This window comes from Ammospiza caudacuta, chromosome 15, assembly GCF_027887145.1.
Source record: "Ammospiza caudacuta isolate bAmmCau1 chromosome 15, bAmmCau1.pri, whole genome shotgun sequence".
Classification (NCBI taxonomy): domain Eukaryota; kingdom Metazoa; phylum Chordata; class Aves; order Passeriformes; family Passerellidae; genus Ammospiza; species Ammospiza caudacuta.
The window spans coordinates 13657638-13682522 of record NC_080607.1 but is presented as its reverse complement, the minus strand read 5'-3'; the positions used below and the strand labels follow the sequence as shown (position 1 = coordinate 13682522).

Sequence of the window (24885 nt, the reverse complement as noted above, 5' to 3'; positions counted from 1 at the left end):
GCCCGGCGATGCTCTGGATGCGTGGGCTATGCCCACCGGGAGGCCGGGGGAAAGGGGGATGCGGAGCTCCTGCCGCCGGCCGCGGAGCTCATCCTGCCGGCCCGCGTTACCCGCACGCGTCTGGGCGCTCGCCGGCCCTTCCCGGCCAACTTCCTATTTCTGAAAGTGAAACTGGTTCGTCTGGTGCGACGAGTCTGCCGGCGGGACGAGTCTGCAGGCAGGAGTCCCACGCTCAGACCCACGGGCACATCTGGGAGACAGGCACAGCTGGAGCCGGGCTTGCTGCTCTCGAAGAAGGAGGAGAACCGGTGTTGTTTTATTTAATCATTATTTTAAAGTGTGCTCTTTGCTTCTTACCAAGGCACCATAAACACAGCTCTCTATTCTTCGAGCAGCTCTTGTCACAAGTGGCTGACTCCAGCTAATAGTCTTCATTTCACTTGTGTGGGAGGATATTTTTTTTCCATAGGACAATAATTGCACCCACAAATGTGGGAGAGTTAAAACAGAATTAAGGAAATAACCTTAGAAGAGATCTCAAGTGTTTGGATATTTCCTGGTTGGATATTAGGGGGCTTATAACACAAGATCCTTTGTTCCTTCAGTCTACAATGACCTCCCAGAGTGACCCCACTAAAGCATTTGCCTCCTCACATTAATTCCCTGTTGCAGAGGATTCCTAGGGAATTAGCATCTCAGATCCACCAGGATCTGGTGCTCACTCAGCTTCCACCAGAAACGGGTCCCTCTCAGAATCAGGAGATCTTTTCCTGATGCAGGGTCTGAACTAGCCTCAGGTGCTTGCAATGCATCCACAGCCAAGCCCTGGAATGCAACCCCCAGCTCTCAGTGTCAGCACAGCCCTGGTCACACTTGGGCACTGACATGCTCCAAACCCCCTCCCAAATCCCACCACCCACAGCCATCACCCAAAAGACCCATTACCCCCTCACATCTTTCATGTGACTTTAGGTCACCTAAAGATTGCTCTGGTGAGAAATCCCAACTCAAATCCCCCAGCCCCCACCTAAACTTTGTCATTTAACTGTTCCATCTAATTAGTGGGAGTTGTTCACCTGGCAACCCCACTCCTGGCCTTGAGCCCATTATTTTGATTCTCCTCTGCTTGCAGTTAGTCTGTGTAGCTCATTTTGGGCATGTAGTTGGGATTTGAAAGAGGCTACTTAAAAAGATATTTGAAAAATTAATTGTAGGGGTCTGGGCTGCCAACTGCAACCATGTGGGGTATGAGGAACAAGCTGGACCCACCCTTGGGTCAACAGCTCTAGACATGCTGTGTCCTGCATCCTGGGTGTCCCATGATGGCCAAAAAATTGCAAAAGGATTTCCTTGTCTGGGTTTTGGACTCAGCAATTTCCTCACCCTCTCCAGGCAGAGATGCCCAGGGCAGAGGGCAGGAGTACAGAGCGCTCCTCAGCGTGGCCTGTGCATTCCTGAACTGATGAGAACTGGGAAGAAAGGGAGTCTTTAATAAAATATTCTGCTCCCTCCTTACCCAAGCAGCACCTGAATACTTGGGTGAGTCCCCCAAGGTCTCAGCTCAAAGCCTTGCCCCCAGTGCCACACTGGGTGTGCAAAATCTCCGTGCATTTTCTGAGTAATGTCTCCGTGCATTCTCCCCACTGTGTAATGTCTCTAATGCGCATTTTTCTCACTTCACCATGAGGAGGGGAACTGAGGATGGAGCACAGAAGGGTTTGCAGACCAAAGGAAAGGGACACCCCCTCTGCTGTCTCTCTGCAGCCCTTGTGTGCTCCTCACATCACACTCCATCAGGAGCAAAAGGGGCTGCCTGGTTATGCCCTGAAAAAAAATCTGATCAGATGCAGCACAGAGAGCTTGTGCCTCACTGTTTTAAATGAGGTCTCACTGAACTTCTGGTGTGCAAAAGGAGACTGTGAACTGATTTACCTTTATTGACCTTTGCCAGATTAGATCCTCCAGTGGTACCAGCGATAGACGAGTGCAGCTGATTTCTAACAGCAAGGCTTTGGATCTTGATTTGCACCTAAATGAAAGAGTACTTTCAAATGACAAACATCCCTGAGGACTAAATACTGCCTCTGAGCTGAGCCTACCAGACATGCAGAGCACACACTCATCCCTGCAAACCTCTGTCTGCACAGGACACACACGCACAGCTCAGCCCCATGCCAGGAAAGAGATGATAAATCACAATCTTTTTCTAGTATCTTTTTTTATTATTATTTTCCTATTCAGTTCCAGGAGCATTCCTGCTGCTTTGAATCCCTTTTAGTACTATAAAACACCTAAAAAAAAAAAAAAAAGAAGAAAAAGCATGTTCGTAGAAGTTTCTGGTCCTTGTGCTGTGGGAAAGAAAGTGGGAGTATGCAGTAAAAGTGATAAAGATAAGGAAGGCACAGATATCTGATGGATCAAGTATTTCCTCTTCAGTCCCCGTGACCAGCTTACAAAGATATATTAAAAACCAATCTGTCCACAGATTTGGGGTTGTGGTGGGCACACAGGGACTTCAGTTCTAGCACCACTAAGGAGCACCTCCAAAGAGCACCCAAACCAGCAGAGCTGCCTGCACAGCCCTGGTTTGGCTGCAGAGCACCAGGGAGCCACAAACACAAACAGCATTTTGCATCCACCCAAAACCCACAGCGTGGCCTCCCAGCCTAATTGACAGAAACCAGCAGCTCCCCTCCACTAATGAGAGCACACATTACACCTAATTAGCTGAGGTTCTGTGCCAGGTCCTGTTACGTTTCCACTCAAAATACATCTTCCAGCAAAGAGCCTTCTTGGAGGAAAAAAAGGAAGAGGAGCATAATTCCAATTCAGCCTCTAAATGGGAAGAAAGTTGGAGAATGGAGGTCATGCTGAGGAAAATGGCTTTGAGGAATGGCAGGTGACTCTGGGGCCATGGGCTGTGCCACTTGTCACACACAGCTGGCAAAGCACAGCTGGAGATCCAGGGGGGCCACACCTGGCCCCCAACCCTGAGGTTCCTCTTGGTCTTTTTGTTGGCATCAGAAGATGGCTGGGGTTTCCTCTGGGCTTCATGTGTCTTTGTCTTTTATTTTTTAGTGATTTCTCCTGATGTTTCCTGGCACCACAATGCCCTTGAGGAAGGTTTAGCCTCTTAATGAATTGTTTTGGATGGGTGTCCAAGGGACAGCTTACACAAGGGCTGGTGGGTCATGACAGCAGTGCACGGGAAGAGGAGCAGAGTAGAACGGTGGCATCAAAGCAGCTGCAATTTGTCTCTGTTTCCTGGGGGCTGTGGAGGAAAGAGGCACCTTGGCAGACTCTGGGCTGTCCCCATCGAGGGCAGAGCCCATCCCTGGGAGGCTGACAAGGGCAGGAAGGGTCCAGGGGCTGAGGGGCTCGTGGACAGTCAGTGCAGAGGGTTCAATACAGGCAAAAGTACAGTGGTCCTGGGACAGGGGGTGGCACAGGAGATGTGAGAGCAGGCACAGCACCATGGTGGCTCTCTGAGCCCTGTAGGGGTGGCTTGGACTGGCTGGTGGAGAGCAGGAGTGCAGGTCACAGGGCACCTGAAATGGCACAAGAAAGCAGAAAAACTCTGTAAGAGCAGCTGCAGGCAGAGTGAGCTGTTTGTAGAGTGCCTGGCAGATCTGGGGCAGGGAAACCTTTAAACCCACAGTAATACTTTTCAGGGAACCTGTAAACCCAGGCCTCATCAAGGATCTGAAACGATGGCAAGGAAAAGCCAATTCATACATCATCCTGCACTCTGTCACATCTCTGAAGCAGAGTCTCTGTTTGAGTGGAAAATCTGTAAAGACCAGAACACCAACTCATGCTGATAAACAGCCTGGCCAGCCTCCAGGCTTTCCTTTTCTGCTTTTTCCTGTGTTTATCAGCACAGACCAGCCTTTGCTTGCCCCATCCTTTAATCTAACTCCCAGAGAATGAATGCTCCTCCTAGCACTGACTGCCTGGCAGAACTGCACTTCTCAAAACTCCTCTACTCCTGTCCCTGAAGTAATAATTTGCAACACATAAAACCCATTCACCTCCTTCTTCAGATTGGCAGGTGCCAGGGAGCTGTTCAGCCTCTCTGCAAGGCTGCAGGGATCTCTATGGGAAGCAGGAGAAGGGAGCTCAGGCTGTGTTCCCCATGCCCATGAGCACCTGGACTGGAGTTGTGGCCAGGCCTGTGTCACTGCTGAGAAGCAGGGGGAGTCCCCAGGCTGGCAAGGGCTGACAGGGACTCTACACAGGCACCTCACAGCTCTGCTGCCCTGGCTTGGGCTCAGCAAACAGAGCACTGGTGCCTTCAGGAGTGAGGAGCACAGTGACTCAGATGGGCAGGGGGAAATCTCTGCCAGTTTATAAGCAAATGATGGATTGCTCCATCTGCCCAGATGTCCTTGTTCCCCAGGGGAGGAACCAGTCCATCCACTCCATCACTGAGCTTTGTGATATCCCTCCCCACAAAGGTCCTTCCGAGGCTCTTGGATTTGGGGTTATGACATTAAATGTTGTTAGAATAAACCTACCCAGAGTCCCAGGAGAATAGGCCCAGGAGACGTCACCCAAACCACCTGGTCCATCCTATACTTATGTCTTTCCCCATCTTTGCCAAACCAGTTCCTAAAGGACCTCCAGGAATGGATACGCCACCACGTCCCCAGACAGCCCATTCCAGTGAGTCACTAATCATTGCCAGCAGAAACAAGTGTCTAACCTCCTCCATTTAAGGCTATTACCTCATGTCCCATTCATCCCCTCATTGCTCCATCCTCCCTGCATGGGAACACTGCTGAGGTGTCCCCCACACTGACCCTGTGGGGCCCCAGCCCCGAACAAACACACTGACCTTACACAAGGAGACAACATGGTCATCTTCTTCTCCATTTGTCCCCAATCTTCCTGCCCTGTCCACGTGTGCTGCTGCTCCTGTGGTGCCACCTCAGCTGGCTCTCTAGTGCATTCATCTGGGGGGGAGAAAACAGCAGCTCTGAGAGGAGTCTGCAAAACTGCACAGGTAATCTTTAACCTGTCCCAAATGCAGGGAGTCTGCACCACTGCACAGGTAATCTTTAACCTGTCCCAAATGCAAAGAGTTTGCACAGGTAATCTTTAACCTGCTACAAATACAAGGAGTCTTCACCACTGCATAGATAATCTTTAACCTGTCTCAAATACAAGGAGTCTGCACCACTGCACAGGTAATCTTTAATCTGCCCCAAATACAAGAAGAAAATGCTGGCTCAAGTTTTCTTTGCTGAGGTTCATGACGCCATGAAAGACAAACATTGGGGCACCAAGTGTTACCTGTTTCCGTAGGGAAGTGACTGTCTTCTCCAGTTCAGCCACAAGGGACTCGAGGTTCTCTCTGGAGGAAGAGCTTGGAGAGGGTGCCTCGTCTCTAGGGTCAGGGATAAAAAGTGAAAGGGGTTATGCAAACTGCAGCTTCCTAGGGGAGGGAATCATTTTGCCTTCTCCAACATCAGCCTCCAAGTGAGCATCAAAGGGAAGGGCCCAGCTGCCAAAGAGTCCCTCAGCCCAGGTGTGTACACATCAGAGCTGGGCTCTGCAATCAAGTGTGGAGGACTGGCTGAGCTCAGCACCTCTCTACTGACCCACCCCTGACCCCAGATCTCTGCAAAGAACCAGACTCAGAGGCGTGGATGGACTGAGTTATTGAAACTTCTGTTTCATAAACTGCAGGAAGAAGGGGTGATACTGCACCTGGGCAAGGCAGGCTGGTGCTTTGCAGGGTTTTCCTCTGGGTAGCTGAAGCCAGGAGACCTCTTGCTTCGGAAGCGCTGCGAAAGAGCCCTGAATTGCCCTCGTGTCCTGCAGTCTTGGGAAGGAAGGGAAAGTCTGCAGTGAGCACTGCTGTTTGAAACAGGACGGTGTGAGCTGCACAGCACAAGGCAGAGCTGCTCTCCTGCACCATCCACCCTGGACACATCTCTTGGGCCAGAGGGAAGGAGGCAACCAAGGTGTGCAAAAGGGTGTACATCACTCATGGATGACCATGTCTCAAATGGACATCTGAATCAGAATGCAGCCCAAGGGGATCATGGCAAGATCTGAGGTTTAATAGCAGAGATTTAGGTTCCCAAATGAATCTGTGAAGTGGCACGTGGTGGGGATCATGTCCTGTTTCAGTCTCTTCCTCAGTCAGAGACCGGAGCCCTCAGTGAGGTGGGCTTTCAGACAGATTAAATGAAGCTAACAAAGTTAACAGGCTTCCTAGAGAGGTGGCCAATGTCCTAAATCTCTCAGTTTGGATATAATAATAAGACATAATTAATAATTTGCTTTAACTTTTGATCAGCCCTGAATTGGTCAGGAGATTGGACAGGAGGATTGCTGCAGGTCCTTTACAGCTGAAATACTTTATTCCATTCCATTCCATTCCATTCCATTCCATTCCATTCCATTCCATTCCATTCCTATTTTCCATTCTCTTTGCACCCATTTGGTGACGAAGGGGTCTCATGGTACAGCCAGAAACCAGCTACAATTCCATAAAAGCTGCTGTGGCACATGACAAATGCCACCCAGAGTGGTGCCCACACCAGGCAGTGCCAGAGCATCCCCTCCTTACCCTCACAACAGTCCTGCCACAGGCGGAGGTCCACGGCAGGGATCTCCTCACAGCTGACCATGCCCTGCAGGTAGGATGGCATCTGGAACACGTCCCTCTGCAGCTGCTGGATGTGGTCACTGTTGTCACAGATGACACGAGCCAGGGATGCCTGTCTGATCTGAGTCAGCTGCGCCGGCGTGAACACTCCAGGGTTCTCATACCAAAATCTGCAGTGGGGTGTAATCACAGCATGACTCAGGATGGGAGAGGAGGGAGGGAGGGAGTGAGCGAGCGAGTGAGTGAGCGAGGCTGGGAGAGGAAGATGAGCTCCCTGACATCTGTGTAGCAGCACCCACACCCCTCAAAATGAGCGTCTGCTCTGGTGTCAGGTGGCTGCAAACACAGATGGCTTTTTCTGAACCACAAACCCCTGTGCTCCTGCCCTAAGTGCATCACCAGGCAAAGGTGTCTCGTTCACACAAGCAGCAAACAGGGAGAAAGAAGCTCCCGTGGACATTTTCTACAATTTTCTTGAGATACTGGGAACATCCTCAATGATTCCCAGTGTTTTGTAGTGAAATGAAAATCATTAAATCAGGAAAGGACACCTTGACAGTAACTGTGACAAGAGTTCTTGCAAATACACTGGACAGAGAACACTGTTCCTCATATCACAAGACAATAAATAAGAAAAAAAATACATATTCTGCTTTTTCCTGTAAGGCAAAAAACCTCCCAAAGAGAATACCAAAGGATTTGGGATGATTCCGATGGCAATACCTGTCTCCATCCCTCAGCCTTCTGAACTGAGTCGTTAACAGGCACATCAGTGTTGGTCCCACTCTGGTCCCAGGGACAAGATCCTCCACCATAAGTGCTGGAAACAGGTCAATATTTTTGGTAGTTCCATATAAACTGCAGGATAACAGATATTTTTAAAAAAAAGTTAAAAGGCTCTCAAAGAGTGGGGATAATATAAATCTGATACCAACATAGAAATTTGTATGTCAGGAACTCATCTGGACAATATTTTTAATGGTTTTATCTAAAAGACAATAGGATAAAGACCTGCCTTGGAAGAGGCAGATAGGACGCAGTTTAATCTGACTGGAAAATAGCTCCAAGGCTCAATCTGCTCCCAAACTACACCACAGCAGTGCCTGACAACATTCCACCCAAAACCAGACTGATCACTTGGAGAAACTTCATTTGTCTAACCTCATTGTTGAACCAGTTATTACCCTATCTTAACATCTGTGGGGGGCAATATCTGGGAAGGTTAATCCATGGGTGTACTGGAAGAAGCAGGAACTTTCAACTGACTGGTCTCCAGTAGTTTTGATCCTTCCACATCCAGGCTACAGTACCTCCTGAGCTTTTCTCTGATCTCCAAGTTCTTGATCTCATTTCGAAGGTCCTCAAATTCCTGTGCTGAGGAGAGGTTGCAGAAGACCCTGAAGTCGTTGTAGGGTGGGATGCCATGGTCTCGCCCTCTCTGGATGTTGATAGCAGCCAAGTCCAGTGACACAGAGTGTGCCATGGAGAAGAGTTTCTCTGTCAGCTCCATGTTGAGGAGTTCAGAGGGCACCCTCATTTTCCCAGGAACCCCAAACAGCCCACGGAGGAGGGGGTCGATCCCCCCTTCCTGCATGATCCTGAAAGGGGAGAAGAAGGCCTTGTGCAGGGGGATGTGGCCTTGTGGGATGGGCTGGAAGGTCTCGTTCAGCCGGTACAGGATGGGGTTGATCAAGGTGTGCCCAAAACGGAACGCGGCCGTGGCAAAGGCGTTGAGAATCCCCGCGTTGACGTTGGGGTTGTAGCCTTTGTACTCACCCAGCATCTTCATCCCAGCCTCCCCGAGGATCTTGGGCAGCCACTGGGCATAGGTGATGTGCTGCATCTGGGCACCCACAATCTTCCTCGCCTCGTGGTACAGGAGATCCCCGTCCCAGTGCGGGTTGAGGGCGGCCAGCTCGGCGGCAACGCGGTTGTGCTCCCTGAACCACAGCGTGTGCATGGCCGTGAGCCCCAGCTGCTCGTTGGCACGGTGGTCTCCTGCCAGGAAGCAGGGCACAGGGCTCTCATTCTCATCCCTCATGCACTCTGTGGGTGGCCCCACAGCAAAGGGAAGGAGGTGCTTCCCCGAGCTGGGCACAACTTGCCCTCTCTTCAGCAGCCCTCTCCGGCCGCTCAGATCCCGCAGCTCCCACGATTCCTGCTCCGTGCTGCCGTAAACGTTGGAGGCGTCAATGTAGGATGTCAGGTGGTTGATCTGCTCCCTGGCATAGACAGAGTTCATCAGCAGGGAGGTCATGCCGCTGCCACACACGGGGCTGGAGCGCACAAAGAACATGCAGCGCCCATTCCGGACGCGGGGGTCGTTGGCAGGGACGGTGATGGAGAAGCAGGGAGGGTCGTTGGTGCACACCTCGCTGCAAGGGGCTCCGTCTGAGAAACGGGACATGCTGATGGCTGCCACAGTCTGGTCCATGTCGTGGTCCAGGAACTGGCCCCACTGCATGAGCATGTGCGTGAACTGGTCATCAGGGGTGATGGTTTCAGTCCCAATCATGGCGGTGGAGACAAGGCGAGGTAGAGGAAGGGGCAGATCCCTGGCATCTTCTGCCAAGGAAAACCCTCGGGGCAGGTTAAATCCGTTCTGGTAGGCAGGTTTGAGGAGCCTCTGGAAGGCTGTGAGGGATGCACCCCACATGGGGTGCTGGAGGTTGTTACAAGAGCCGTCGTGGGTCCTGTACTTCTTGTGAAAGCAGATGTCGGAGCAGTTGGGCGTGCGGCGGTGCGCGGAGCAGCCCGACAGGTTGGCGATCATGGTCAGGTAGTGAGGGGACACCAGGTCATTGTAGCGATAGCCTGCAGAGGGAAGGGCAGAGCACCAGGTCAGGCATCACCTGCAGCCTCCTGATTCCCACTGTCTCATAGGAACAGCTCTGTGTGAAAACCCCTGTTGGGATGGGCATGGCACGGCTGGGTCTCTGAGCGTGGTGTTGCAAAGGAAGCACAGGATCACATCTGACCCACAAAGCAAAAAAGAAAGGGAAAAGAGTTTAACTGCACAGAGCTGGAAAACAGAAATGTGACTGGCAGAGCAAACTGTGGGGGTGGTCTTGGTCCCTATTCTAGGTTTATTTTATGGCTCCCTGGGTTTTTGCTGCCACCACGAGCTCTGTCACCCACCCAAGCTCTACGTGACGAGCAGCAGGAAGCCGTGGGTGACTGCCAGGGCACTGCTGGCCCATGTGAAAGCGCTGAATGATGCTGCATTGTGTGGATGCTGACAGGGCAATGAGGAGGAGAAGCTGGCAGTCCAACCAGCCCAGACCAGACCTGCTGCCTGGAGAGACATTCCTTGCACCCTGGAATACATCCAGGCAGGAAAAAATATTTACAGGCCCCAAACACACAATGCCTGCTACATGATGAATCACACGTACAGGTAGAAGCACACAGTGTACAAGAATGTTGGTTGTATATTAAGGAAGTGCCAGGTAGGAAGTTTTGGGGTCCAGCTGCTGCATGATTAGACCTCATTAGGTATTTTTGATGTTACACTGCTTTGTTGTTTGCTGTCTTACCTTGATAGAAGGAATCTGAGTTGCTGGGACTTACCTGGGTTTGTAGCTAAGAGGTCAAAGTAGTAGAGACAGAAAAGGGAATCCCACTTCCTCTGTAACAGCACCCAAATGCCTTAGAGTTCACAGCACTGTTCTCGTTGCCATTTGGAGGGCAGGAAACACCTCAGACTGTCTGTTGAGGGTCTGAACTTCAGACCCACAAAGATACTCCTTTATCAGTGAGATGGCTGATACTTTTTTAAAGAATAGAGCTTTTATAGCCATCTAAGAAACCTTTACCAAAACAGGAATTAAAATATTTTCCTGGGTATCAAATTGGTTCAGTGAACATAAGACCAGCCCTTCAGCTGTTAAAAAAAAACATGAGACATAGAAAGAATTGCCACCCAGACAACACATTTCTTGATAGAGCCAACATTTATCGGGATTTTTGATATACCACTGCACATTTTAAACTTCCTGGATGTCTACACATCATTGTTTTCATTTCATCCTGTGCACAAAACTAAGGGAAATAAAATCTCTCCTACCTGTGACATTCATGTCCACAATCAGCCCTTGCTGCACGTGCTCCTGAATCAGCTGCAGGGTCCTTTCAAAGATCTCCCCTGCCCTGGCTGTCTCGAGGGTGTAGGGGTCCCTCGGGTAGCGGAACAGAGCCAGGAGGTCATTGGGAGTCTTGGGGCGCCTGTTTCCAGGAATTAAAAGTGATGCAGGATCATTAAAATTAATCAACTCTGCCCAGGGCAGTGAGACCCTACAAGCAGCAGGAGTCAGGCTCTAAGCTGGTCTAGTGCTTGGCCCCCAAATTAGTGCATAAGACCAACATGGCTTGTCTGCACATTGCAGATGATTAAAGAAAGGATATTTTTCCCCAGGAAAATGTACATATTTAATTCCCTTAGTTTCTCTGGGTTTTTTTCTGTGATAGTAACTTATTTTTCACTTTTCAACAGCTGAAACCCAGAGGGTTTCTGGCTTAATACAAACTATCCATCCTTCCAATAAAAACATATATTGGGGTAGAAAAGGATTGAATCATATTCACTCGAGAATTTATTTTTTCTTGAGGAAATGGTTGGAATTTTTATATTATTATTTCTGTACACTCTCCACAAAGTCAGTTGCATTCATAAAATTACTCCTTTGATAATTTTCCTTTTTATTCACTATCTCCACAGCCAACTCCAGCTGACAAAATGCAGATAGAAGTGACATAAGAGATCATGCTTATGTATCTCACTTTTCCAGAATCCCAAATCTGTTGGGAAGCTCTATCACATCCTACAGGGTGCAGCTTCAACCTCCAGCACTTGAAAAAATCCTGTATCTTTGCTTTGCGGGCTGCCAGTGCTAAAATGAGCTTTGAGAAATCTTCATCTCTTGTGGGTTTTTATCACTTTTCTGCCTCAGGCCTCAGCTCCAGGCCCTTCCCACACTCACTTGCTGAAGAGCTCGGTCCGTGTGGAGTTGATGGCGTGGTCCACGCTGCTGATGGCCTCGCGCAGCGACGTGGCCACAAATGTGTCCCCGCTCCGCCCCACGTCCGTGGCTGCCCAAAGCACAGAGAAACAACAAAACAACCTCAATTTGCTTCCATATTAATGGGGCCTCCCAGCTCGTGAAAATCTGTGCAGCAGCACCAGCTCCAGGGACCGCGCTGCAGAACAAACAGCTTTTCTGTTTGTAATATAAACAACATGGGTTTATTTTATTTATTATGAAGAATGTGAACTGCCTGAAAAAGGAGGTGACTTTTTCAGGAGATATCTATGGGCACACATACAGAGTTTTCTTCTGTACAGCTTTCCAAAAAAAAGGTCTGTTTTGGTTAGTGGTTAAACTGCAAAAAATCACAATGGGTTAATCCAAAAGAATATATTTGCTTCCCACAAAGGTACTTGTCAAATTAATGAAATTAATTTAAATATTAAATTGGGCACCCACATATATTAATATATAATCATATATTAATTTTCTGTTTGTGGAAGGCTTTACTTATTAATTATTGCTAGTATTTAATAGATATTTATGATAATAATAGTCCAAACTTAGTGTTAACACATTTGCTACATCATTTTAGATAAAAATACCAAAGTTGTTGTTGGAATACCTTCAGAAGTACAGACATCACTTCTTTAAAATTACTACAGGATGCATTTTTAAGCCAGGGCCTTTGTCACAGCTGAACAAACCAGTTCCCAGTTGGCAACTGGTGTATGCTACAGCCAGCTGGTGAATGAGGCACCAATCAAGAACAAACCACAGAAATTATCTCAGGAACTATTTCAAACAACAAAGACGTTTCTGACTATTTTCAGCTCCTTGCTTACAGCCCCTGTATGGCATATGTTACTAAATTAATCTAATAGGCCACTCACTAGCCACTGTGGCTATTGCTGGAACAGCTCTTTACTTATATTTTAAACTTTTTGTTTGCCCTTGATTTCTTTTTTCCTTTGCCAGTTTTCTTACCCTCTAAAAGGTACAATTTCCACTCCTGAGCTCTGGTTTGACCAGCAGAGGAGAGCTACTCCTCCTTGTTCATTACACCTTCCCTAACGCACAGAGCAGGAGATGGAAAACCAGACCTAGTTCCCGTTCCCAAGAGTGGTGCACAGTCTAAGGCTGCACTTGATGATCCTGAAGGTCTTTTCCAGCCCCACTGATTCTGTGAGTCTATGATTCTGTGGCTGAGCAGACATTTACACCCCTGCATTTGCAGTGACAATATTGTTCTGCTCCTCCCTTCCCCGGTGTGTGAGGTTTTGGTCAGATGATGATTTGTGAGCACATTGGCACATTTTAATAAGTTTCTCCCTCCCAGCAGAGGCAATAACTACATGGACACTGACAGCTGGGCTTGCAGGAGGAGGTTTAAGACAACACCTTTGGCTTTGCAGGGAGCAACTGCAGCTCAGCTGAGCAAACAGCAAGGGGCAGCTGGGAGATGCGTGGGCTTTCTCAACAAGGTGACTCCAATCCAAAAGGACCTGTCTGCAAAGAAGCTGAAGAAATCATTTCTTACATAATTATCTGCTCAAAGAGTAGCTGTCAATAGAGCACAGCAGGTCCTTACAGGGGAGCCAGAGAAGGCTCAGGGGGAGATACAGTACCGGTGATAGTGAGCTGCATGGCACTCGAGGTGAAGCCAAAGGGGTTCCTTGCTATGCACTCGTATCTGCCCTGGTCAGCCACCCCCAGGTCCTGAATGGAGAGGGTCCCATCCTGGCTGATGTGGAACTTGCCGCTCTCTGTGATCTGGATGCCCTCCTGTTGCACCATCAAAAGACAGAAGCTGTGTCAGAGCACGGAAAGCTTCCGACCAGCCCGGCCTTCAGCCTGCTCAGCAAACCCAGGGATGGATGTGATGAGCAAATGTGGCCACCAGATGTTAGCATTGCACTTCCAGAGAAACCAGAGAGACGTCCAAACACACCTGTTCCTGATGGGAACTACAGTGAGGAGGTCCCTGCTCAGCTCCTTCCCCAGGTTTTCCCCACAGAACATCCCACACAGACACCCCACACTGCCAGGCTGGCTGGAACAAATCCCAGGCCCTCACGCCCCCACAGAAGTTTCATAGCACAGAATTAAGTTGAAATATTTTCAGTTTTAGGACAACCTGAAACTGATGGATTTTTGCTGGCCTTGACCTGCAAATCCCAGCTTTTGCTGGCTCTGACAGCATCACTCAAACCCAGCCTCTCAGCCTGGCTGGTGGCAGACGTGACTTCAGGTTTTACTTTTTTATTCTCCTACTTCTTACCATCTTTCTGCTGCCCTGCCACAACCTAAAGCTTGCTCTGCTGCCCTCTCAGGCCTTTCCTTCTGCTCCCACTGCTGGTTGAGTGATGTGAAATCACCACGTACCTTGACCCAGGTGATGGTGGGCCTTGGGTCTCCCTGGGCAGCGCAGGAAATGGAAACGTCCTGGCCTGTCTCTGCCACCAGGTCTTGGGGGGGATGGAGGAACACTGGGATCACTGTGCAAAACAGGGAAAAAAAGTCAATGGGGTGAAAAATGCACCAAGGAAAATAAAGAAATCTGTGTGTAAAAAAACATCTCAGCATGGGGAATGCTGAGCTGCTGCTCTTGCAAGGGCTCTCTAGAGGGGCAGCAGCAGCTCACCCTGTGCTCTCTGTCTCACTACCAAGCTCTCTGTTCATAAATTTATGTAATTTATGTTCATTATTTTCTGCTCCTCTGCATCTCTACTTGGGGCAATTACACAGGAATGTGCTGCACCATTTAAAATCCTTAATTCAAAGGCTTTCTAGAAAATATGCTCCTATTCTATTCTATTCTATTCTATTCTATTCTATTCTATTCTATTCTATTCTATTCTAAAACTATACTAAAGAAAGAGAAAGGATACATTAGAAAGCTAGAAAAGAATGATGATAAAAACCCATGACAGACTCAGAGAGTCCGACACAGCTGGCTGTGATTGGCCATTAATTATAAACAATTCACATGCTGGGTAAACAATTCTTCAAATCACATTTCAGAGGAGCAAAACATGGAGAAGCTGAGGCCTCTCATCTTGCCAGGAGAAGGAACCCTGGTGAAGGGATTTTTCATTAAATATCACAGTGACAGTAGGTCAAATGCAGTCTTCCCTCGCGGGTCTGTGCCTTTCAGCACAGGAAGTTTAACATTCTCAGCATCCAGGGTTCCAACAATTTACCGCAAAAGCAACGTCACGGCTCTGCCAGCCCAGCTCACCTCGCGGGGTCACGGAGAGCTGCACGGGGACGCTCGCGCCGCCGATGGCGCTGATGGCGTGGCACTCGTACTGCCCGTGGTCGTGCAGGGCCACGCGCCCCACGCGCAGCGTGCCCGTGGCCAGCACACTGTGCCGCCGGTCGCTCGGCAAGGGCCCACCTGGGGGACCAAACAGCTCGTTAATTCCCTCATCCCACTGATGACAAAATGATTTTTGCTTTGGTGTGGTTTTCGTATCTATCCGCGGCTCTGGAAGTGGTTGTTGGATTGTTATAAAGTTTCCTAACGCTAGCGCTTTTCCTATTACGCCAACAAATTTCTGAGGGCTGGTTCTGATCTTGCTTCTTATGGGAATCAAGGACAAGACACCTTCCCAAGGCACTTCCTTGTTTATTAGACATGAACAACTAGCAGGGATGGAGGCTTCACAAGGGGTTGAACCAAGAGGGTTACCTGTGTTTCTAACTAGGGATTCTTGTCAATTATGCAAATTTGCTGAATTTATAAAACTGTACTTGCCCCAAGTCACATGTGCTTTGACACGTGTGCATTTTCAGCACATTTTCACCGTGCAATTTGCCATATTTGCACCTGGATGTGTACAGTTAAAGACCTGCTTTTATATTACTTCCTATGTTAATATTGTCACAAAAGTGTTTTGTGTTGTTTCTAGATTCACTGTAGGGGTTTGTGTGATAGTCACACATTTCATTTCCTTCCCAGCATCAATTGCTCTGAAATACCACCTTTACACACTGAGTTGTCTTGTCTGATCAGCTGGGAAGAGCTGGAACCCTTTTTCTTTCTTCCTAAGTATTTTCTTAGTGCAACCTGTAGATTTTTTTGACCCTTGATGGATAGCAAATCACTCTTCAATTCTCCAAACTCTCTGTTTCATCAAATAAATGGTAACATTTGGCATTGTCTTTCTAAATTTTTTTGTCTGATTTTTTGGTCTGGAAACAATTGTTTCAATATTTTCTCTATTTCAGGAGAAAAGCTAAAAACTAAACTGCTTTAACAAACCCAAATAAAATTACCAAAATTTGTCAGGCTAGCAACTTTTTTTTTAATATACTCCATTTTCCTCCATTTATTCATACTCTAGTTGTTCATCCCAAATACCAAAACCCCCTATGTTCTCAAAAGTGGCTTTGAGATGAGCAATGCTCATCTTGTCTTGCTTTCAGCATGTGAAAGCACTGTAAAGCTCCATTGTTTTTTTATTTTTGGAGTGCCGAGTGCAAACCTGGTTACAATGCACTTATGAACCTCACTTCTTGTCACTGTGCTCCTTTCCATGTGCCTAGGATATATTTTCTGGGAAGTGGAGGAAAACAGGTTAAAGGAGATGGAGAACATGCTGGCAGAGCAGAATTTCAGCTGGTCCTTCTTAACTCTGCGTCAGGGCCATTGCTGTGGAAGCTGGAACACAATACCCACAAAATCTCCACAGCCCTAAACCATTAATTATGGCTTGTGAAGCATAAGGAAAAGTTGGAGGACCTCTGGGCCAAGCATTATTGGCTTCTGTCCCAGAAAGTGTTGGATGAGATCAGTTCAGTGGAGCCAGCATTAACAATTATTTGAGACTTTAAAAGTTCACCACCACCTGTTGTCCCAAAATCTTTTTTCCTAAGCTATGAGAAAACTCTGAGGTGTGCCAGTGAATGGTGCCCTTCTCCAACGTGCTCCACAAGGGCAGCAAATCAGGGACAATGACACAGAATTGGCACATGGTGGTACTGCAAAAGGAAGTGGTGGAATCATCCCCAGAAGTGTCAAAAAAAAAGTGCAGATTTGGCATTTAGGGACACGGTTTAGTGGTGAACATGGCAGTGTTGGGTTAAAGGCTGGAATTCATGGTCTTAGAGGTCTTTTCCTACTCAAACAATTCTGTGATTGACATCCATTGATTTGGAGGTTCCAGACCTTGCCTTTTCAGAGGAGGTGGGAAGCCACTGCAGGAAGAAGTGTAATGCTTTCCATGGGTTTCATGCTGATGAAAACCATCACACTCTTTCCTTGTGACAGAGACTCATGATGCTCCTTCCTCAGTGTTCAACACCATCCTTGGTGATCTACCACACACCTCCTAGTGGGACTGGGTCTCTGCTGGTCACAATTTGTCCTGTGCCACCACTGCAAGCCACCACCCTGGGCCAGCAGCTCAGCTGTTCCCACCCACACCCCGTGGATGATGGCATGGGAGAGAGAAGCCACAAATGAAGTAAGGCAGTACCTGCCCTTGTCCAGGTAATCACTGGGGGAGGGTGACCCTCAGCAGAGCAGGGGAAATCCACACTTTGTCCCTCAGTTACTGTCTGATCCGTGGGAATAACAAGAAACCTGGGAGAATCTGGAAGGGAAGGCAATGACTGAGGAGCAGGAAACACTCAGGGAGCTCATGGGAGCAGAATCGGCCACAAGACTCAAACACACCCCACTGACTAAACACAGTGTCCCAGAAATGTCCCAGAACCCTTCCAGGCTCAGCCTGGGAGCCCTGACCTTGCACTATGATCCTTGCTGTGGCCTGGATGGAGCCCTCAGAGTTGCTGGCATTGCAGTTGTACTGCCCCTGCTCCGAGAAGGTGACGTTCTGGATGAAGAGTCCTCCAGAGCTGGTGATGGTGAAACGGGAATCCTGTGGCAGAGGAGAGCCCGAGCCAAGAGTCCAGCTGATGCGGGGCTGGGGGTGCCCAGAGACCCCACACTCCAGGGTGACACTTTCCCCAACCAGCACTTCAGTGTTCTGGGGCTGTATCACAAATGTGGGCTTGGCTGGAAGGAAAGGAGAGCTTTAGGAGCCAGCTCTGCTGCTCACTGATGGGCAGAAGTTGCTTGGGCTGCTCTGCAACCCAGCAACCCACTCTGGTTCTACCCTGACATCCAAATCCTCACTCTGAGCAATGCCCCCAGCATCTTCCTACACCTCCTCACACCCACTCACCCAGTGCTGGAGCATCCCCACACCCCTGTGCTGCAGAATTGATCCCAGACTTCACACTCCCTCTCCAGTCCCAAATTACCTTCAATCCCTAAGTACCCCTTTTCCCACTCCAGTGGGAACCCCTGAAGTTCAGACCTGCCTCCACTCTCTCCCCCAGCACACCAAGAATAACTTGGCACATACAAAGCTGGGACTGGCTGATTCAGCTCCATTCCCATCCCCAGGTTGTAAAGGGGTGCACAAAGCTCAATTACATGGGGTGCCAAAATAGCGCAGCACGACCTCCTGTGTCTTGACCTCCCCAGCAATGTTCTTGGCCATGCACTGGTAGATGCCTTTGTCCGACTCCTTGGTGTTCTGGATCATCAAGGTCCCATCTTGCAGCAGGTTCAGGCGGTTGTCATCTTTCATGTCAATTTTATTACTGAAAAAACAACCACAAACAGGCAAAATCTGAAAGGAATAAAGACTGGTAGTCCCCCCTCTGGAGGGATCTGGGGGCTTTGCATTGCAGTAGGTTGGTGTTTCTTGGAGCTATTCTGAGACTTCATGAAATTTGCAGCAAGAATTCTGACTCACAGCACTGAAGTGCAGCTCCAGCTCTGATTTGCTCCCTGGGTGAGCTGCTTTTTCTCTCCCCACTGATTACACAGGACATTTACAGCCTATCAGGAGAGCACTCTGTTCCCGTGTCACAGCATTGCTGCCATTGTCAGGACATCCTGGCCCGGAAAGCCTGTTCCCCTTACTCACTAAGTGCAAATTTAAAAATGAGTTAATATTGTTCTTGTGTGCAGCCATTGCTATTCAAACTCCAGACTCAAAGGCCTGAGAGGAGCAAAAAGCTCTGAGAAGTCACCATGGGACCCCAACACAGCTTGGACTCCAACCCAGCCCGAGAGAGCTGTGAAACATCTTCCTTTTCTCTGCAGTGACCTGTGACTCCTGGATCCCAGCCCGTGGCAGAAGGTCCCAGTGCTGCATCCCATTTGTCCCAGCACGAAGGAATCTTGGATGGCTGCTGATGATGGAAAGGGAAGAAGAGACCTCTCTCCCCCTAGGACAAAGGCTGAACCCACTATGCAATCTAATCTGCTTGCTGGGCATTTATTTAATTCCCCTGGTGTCTCCTCTCTCCAGCCATATCTCGTTTGTTGAGCATTTATTATCATTATCCTTCTCACAATGCTGTCTTTGGGAGCTTGCCAGCATTTCCCTAACACAACCTTCCTTCCAAAGGGACTTAACTCAGCCATAAACTTTTGCTCTGGGCTGAAACTCTGCCTGGTGGGGGGTTTGCTGAAGAAGCACACATTGATCATTTTTAGTAATAACCAAGCCCTGCTCAGGCTTCACCAGACAAGAAGCTCATAAAGCAGCAAGGCAGCTTCACTTCCACAGTGGGCACAGAATATTTTATTGTGCAGCATTTCCCAGAACACTCTGGGATCTAGCACATAACCTTTACAAGAATTTGCAAATTCTGTCCTGCAGTGGAGCACAGCAATTTTTCCCTTTGGAAAGAAACCTCATACCTAGCACAACCAGCCTTTAGTGAGAAGCATCTCAGCAGTTAACAAATGGCAAGCATGGTGGCCAAAAGGAACATGAAACTCTAATTTTATTTTTTTCCTGATCAAAAGACAACTGCTTTCAGTCTGCAGAATGTGTTTATAGGAAAGTTATAAGCTCTTGGAATCCATTACAAACGCAGATGAAATATTTCAAATGCAGATGAAAACACCACTTGGATTACGTGGTCACCAGAGAATGCTGTTAAAAGGAAGGTAAATATAACCCATGAAATAACCATTTCTTTTTTTCTTCTTATTTTTTTTTTAATGTTGTGTGAAACAACTTTTGTAATTACAGGCAGGCACTGAAGAGCTCAGTGCTTGAAAACCTTTGCCACCCCAGGGCTCCTTGAATGTGACTTACTTGTTGTGCAGCCAGATGATGGCAGGCTTTGGGTTTCCTTCTGCCCTGCACGTGAAATAAACTGTGTTTCCCAGGAGCACATCCACGTCCTGGGGCTCTGAGGTTATTCGAGGCCTCTCTGCAAAACACAATTTGAACACAACCCAGTCCAAAGCAGCACAAAAATTCAGCCCAGCTGGGGTGTGGTGGGGCCAACAACACCTATCCTGCAGTGCCCCAAGGAACAGGCACAGCCTCAGGCACAGCAGCATCCACTCAGAGCCAACCCAAAATTCACTAACACCTGAAAATATCATGAAGGAGAAGCACCTGTAAAGGCCCTGGGGAATTGCTGCTGTTCCTATTCGCAGTAGCTGGGCAGTGGATGAGTTCCCACAGCCCTGACTGTACAGGGGTTCATTACAGAGCTGGTCCCTGCCTCCCCCTGAAGAAGCAAAGTCAGTAGCATCCTCACTTGGGTTGTTTTTCTGCCCTTGGCAGCCTGCAGCTTTCTGCTCCACCTGAGCACAGAGCCAGCTCCCTGCAAACCAAACCACTTCCTTCCCAACAGGATTTCATTCATTATGGCCCTAATTCATCATCCTGTCCCTATCCAGCCAAGCCTTTCACTGTGTTCTTCACTTTGAATATACTCAAGCACCAAGCAAGTTAAACATTGAAAGGATGTGCTAAAACAGGGAGGAATTTATGGACAAGCCTGGAGTGCCTGATCTTGATTCAAAAAGCCATTCAATTTCACAATCTGCATGCTCACCAGTGATCCAGTAAAACCAGCTGGATTATTGCTAAAATTGAGAACCTGTCACCCCCTCCAATGGAAGGTCAGTGTCCTCACTCCTCATACCACAAATTAATGGCTCAGAAAAAATCCCCAAAGGCAAGGCCAGCACAGCCCAAACCCAGCACAGCCCCACAGTACAAAACACTGACCCAGGGCAGATTTGCCCCTGTGGCTCACAGCTGCTCAAAGCCATGGGTTAATGGTACCAGCAGCTTTCAGACTGACTCGAATATCAGCCACCTGCATGGGTAGAGCTCTGTGCTGAACTCTGTATCATTTGTCTTCCCAGCTGGCACACCACCAGGGTGAAAGCCAAATGCCAGCAAAATCTTCCCACCAGGTGCTCTGGTAATTTGACAGACACCCCACTGTGTTTCCATGCCTAAACCAGAACAAATTTCACTAACAGCTGTACTGTGGCACTGGGAGTGTGTTGGGGAGAGCGTGCTGTGTGGCACAGCCACTCCATGTGTCCCCAGCTGCTTTCCCTAGGCCCTTCCTATCCTCCCTCCCCTGAGGTCACAGACCTGTTTGTGCCAACTCAACTCTTTCCATGGCTGTGCCCTAAATTAATCTGTGAAATGGTCAAATTTAAAAAAAAATTAATGAAATCATAAGAGAAAAGCTGGATTCAATGGAGAGCTCTTCAAAATCCAGCTGATCTCACACATTTGGCTCACAGCAGGGCCATGCACAGCTGGGCTGGCATATCCAGGGGGGATGCTAACAGCCAGCCCACGTGGGTGGGAATTTCTCAAACTGACTCTGCCAGCAGCAAAGCACCATGGAACTACAGCCAATGTTTGTACCAACCTCAACTTAAAAATCAGAGTTTTGTCTCACCTCCACTTAAAAGTCAGAGATTTGTCTTTTTCTATATGAAATAACTAATTTTAAGATTTTTTTTCAGAACAAAACCCAATTTAAAACTCTAAGTTTAAAGAATAACAGCCTAACAAAATCCAACAGTTACACCACAGTCAAACACAGCATTCAGCTCCATATCTACGATGCTCTCCCTCAGGTTTCCAGTTGTGTTTCCTGCCACTGCAGCTCTCCCAGTGTTCCCCTTCTGTTCAGCCTAATGTAGGGTGTTTCCTGGTTTAGCCACTGGTGCAGCAGATCCCTTACCAGGCATACTTTGTGCAAAAAGCCAAGACCTATATGAAATAACTAATTTTAAGTTTTTTTTTTTTTTTTTTTTTTTCAGAAAAAAAAATAATTTTAAACTCTAAGTTTAAAGAATAACAGCCTAACAAAATCCATCAGTTACACCACAGTCAAACACAGCATTCAGCTCTGTGTCTATGATGCTCTCCATCAGGCTTCCACTTGTGTTTCCTGCAGGCCTCCCAGTGTTCCCCTTCTACTCAGCCTAAGGTGGGGTATTTCCTGGTGCAGCAGATCCTTTACCAGCCCTACTCTGTGCAAAAAGCCAAGACAGCACCCACCAGCCAAAGCGGAGTGTCGCAGACATTTCTCCACAGAAATCCTTTCTTTCAGATTTCTGCGTCTTCTGGAGGCCAGAGGCCTCAGAAGACAAGGTAAACAATTATTATCAGCTGCTGGGGAATGCAACAGGGACACCTATTTTGATTGGTGATTGGTTCATGTTCCCATGTTTACAATTAAGGGCCAATCACAAGGAACAAGCTAGGGACTGAGTCCTTGGCCACAACTTTGTTTTAGATTTCTTTCTATCTATTCTTAGCCTAGCCTAGCTGCTCTGCAAACCTCTCTCTATATTCTATTAGTATAGTAATAATGTATTATATATAATATCTTAATAAATCAAGCCTTCTGATTCAAGAAACAAGATTCACCGTCTCTCTCTCACCAGCTGCGACCCACTCAGGCGCAGTAATAGTGGAGCTGCCTCCAACACCCCTGGGAATATCAGCTTCCTCCCGCAGCCCCACTGGGATTTCCCCATTCCAGCAGTGAAGGAGGGAGAAACCAGGATGCCAGCAGAGGGAAGAGGGAGGCAAAGGGCAGGAGGGAGGAATTGCCAGCCCAAAGCACAGCTGCAGGGCTGCGATCTGGCTCACCACAGTTGAACTCCTGGGCGGTCAGCGTGGCGATGGAGCGGCCGTGCAGGTCCCGCGGAGCCTCGCAGGTGGCGGCGCTCTGGATGCTGCCCTGCTCCGCGTGCTGCTTCAGCAGCTCTGCCAGCCACAGCAGCTCACAGTCACACACCAGGGAGTTGGAGTCCAGCCTCCTGCAACAGCAAAAGGCAGCTAGCTGAGTGCCCAGGCTGCAGCTGCTGGGCTGCCTCCTTCTCCAGGGGACACAGCCCTCCAGGGTCACCTGGGTGGTTTGCCCTGCATTTGGTTACATCCCAAGTGAAAATCTGAGATATTTCATTGCCACGATGGTTAGCTAGGATGCTTGACCAACACTAGAAACTATTCCAGTTTCAAATAGAAATTATTCAGTTAAACTGGATTATGCAGTTTTGGGATACTTGAGACACTGAAATGTTGGGGTTTATCCTGGGATGGAGATTTCAACTTTTACTGAATTCTGTAAGAACTGCCTCTGTTACAGCTTTCCTCTTTCATCTCCACCCCCCTCCCCCCATTTACTTATGTGTGGATGGGATCAGACCCTTCCTGTAACCAGCTGTGAGGAGCTGCAGCATTTCTGCATCACTGGAAGAACTTTTATTACTGCAACACAAGCCTGAACCACAGCAAATGGAGCTCCAGTGACCTCGCAGTGCCCCCATCTTCTTCCCTGCACTGACCTCATTCCTACAAGCAGTGCTCTCCAGAAGGATAAATGAGGACTACAGGGGTATTTAGTTTGTTACTGCTTCCCCACTGACAGTTTTACAGTCCACGGGTCTGAGCCATTGTCATGGTTTTCAAAACCAGGACAGCCATCCAAAAACAAAGTACAAAAAAAAAGCCTAAACAAACAAACAAGCAAAAAAGGAAGAAAAATCTAACACTTTCAGGGTCACATATTTGAGAATGCGAGATTTCACACAGGGCCATGACCGAGTATTTTATAGACATCCCATCTTTTTCTCTGGCACCTACAGAGAGCATTTCACAAGATATTCCCTCTTAAAGAGAAGTGAAGCATTTAACCTGCTTGCAGAAATCACTGAGGGCAGCAGTGAGAAATACATTACTTTACTGTACTTGAAAATCATGGCAGAACACCAAAATTCTTTACCTTTTGAATTTATTTTTTTCCTCCCAAACACGTCATAGAACTTATTCCCAGAGATCATAAAACCAAAGCAAGAAAGAAGTAAGCTGAAGAGACAGGCAGGCTATGTGGGAATGGCACTCTGGGGAATTCCTGCATGGAAAGGGAATCATGCCCCTTGGCACTCCTCTGACTAATTTCAATCTAGAAAACAAGCCTTTTCTTTTATGACTATGATTCTTCTAACCATGCTAGATACTGATCTACAAACATGTTCAAGGTCATATCCATGACCTGGACTTTCTACATTTTTCAAGGATGTTTTATGGGTTCAAAACCTTGTGAAGACCTTCCAGGAACGTTCATTCCTGTGGCATTATTAAGCTGTAAGCTGATTATAATTAGACACTAGCATAAAGAAACTTCTAACTGCTTAAATAAGCTTTCAGGTCAAATCAAAACTGTTTTATAAACTAAGCAGTGGCCTTAGAAGTGCAACAACTAAAAGCTTTGCCAACCAGGCACATTCTTCCTCTGGTCCTGCCCATCTGATTGAAGATAAACAAGTCCTCTTTGCAGGCAATATTTTTTACTTACAGCCGTTTGAGGGATTCCAGTTGAGAGAATGTCCCTGGATGAATCCTGGAAATCTTGTTGTTGTGCAAGAATCTGCAGTGGGAGAAGCCATGCCAGAACATTATTCAGTATTTGCACCGTGAGGATGATAACACCCCAGGTCACAACTCAGTTTCAATGCAAAGGCCACTCATCCAAACGGAGCTCAGTGTTTAAATTCCATGTTTGTTTCCATGAGCTGGAGGGATTTCATCCCTTGGTGGGTGTGACGTAACCTGCCAAAGGCGAGAGCGGGCGTGGGCTGCAAATTGTGACTCAGGATGGGATGCGACAGGTTGGAACTGGACCCTTCCAGTCTCCCTGTACAGGGAGGAGAAAGGGCACAAAATCCCCTCAGACTGGGCCCACCCTCTGTTTTCTGGGCCTGGGTCAGCTCCAGTTTAGAAGGGATCTTTTCCTTCCCCCGTGCAGATGATGTGACGATTCCACAAGGGCAGCCATTGGTGTTAGGCAACTCCTGCATTGGACTCCATGTAGTTATTAGCCCAAATCCATGAGCAAATCTAATTCAGACAACAGCCACGTGAACTGAGG

General features: G+C 48.1%; 1 protein-coding gene across 1 annotated transcript in view; it reads right to left on the bottom strand.

The window, feature by feature from the left end:
* Positions 1-2507: 2507 nt before the first annotated feature.
* LOC131564362 (peroxidasin homolog) overlaps positions 2508-24885 on the bottom strand; it is a 41996-nt gene continuing 19618 nt past the window's right edge. Inside the window, exons 6-23 of the mRNA XM_058814780.1 lie at positions 24313-24384; positions 22605-22774; positions 19776-19893; positions 18092-18261; positions 17396-17668; positions 17127-17243; positions 14885-15043; positions 14029-14141; positions 13272-13428; positions 11599-11707; positions 10686-10843; positions 7930-9433; positions 7343-7477; positions 6581-6789; positions 5713-5827; positions 5296-5389; positions 4838-4955; positions 2508-3548 (exon numbers count right to left, since the gene is read on the bottom strand). Coding sequence (XP_058670763.1) covers positions 4860-4955; positions 5296-5389; positions 5713-5827; positions 6581-6789; positions 7343-7477; positions 7930-9433; positions 10686-10843; positions 11599-11707; positions 13272-13428; positions 14029-14141; positions 14885-15043; positions 17127-17243; positions 17396-17668; positions 18092-18261; positions 19776-19893; positions 22605-22774; positions 24313-24384 — 3769 coding nt within the window. The 3' untranslated portion in view covers positions 2508-3548; positions 4838-4859. The remainder of the gene's footprint in view (positions 3549-4837; positions 4956-5295; positions 5390-5712; positions 5828-6580; positions 6790-7342; positions 7478-7929; positions 9434-10685; positions 10844-11598; positions 11708-13271; positions 13429-14028; positions 14142-14884; positions 15044-17126; positions 17244-17395; positions 17669-18091; positions 18262-19775; positions 19894-22604; positions 22775-24312; positions 24385-24885) is intronic.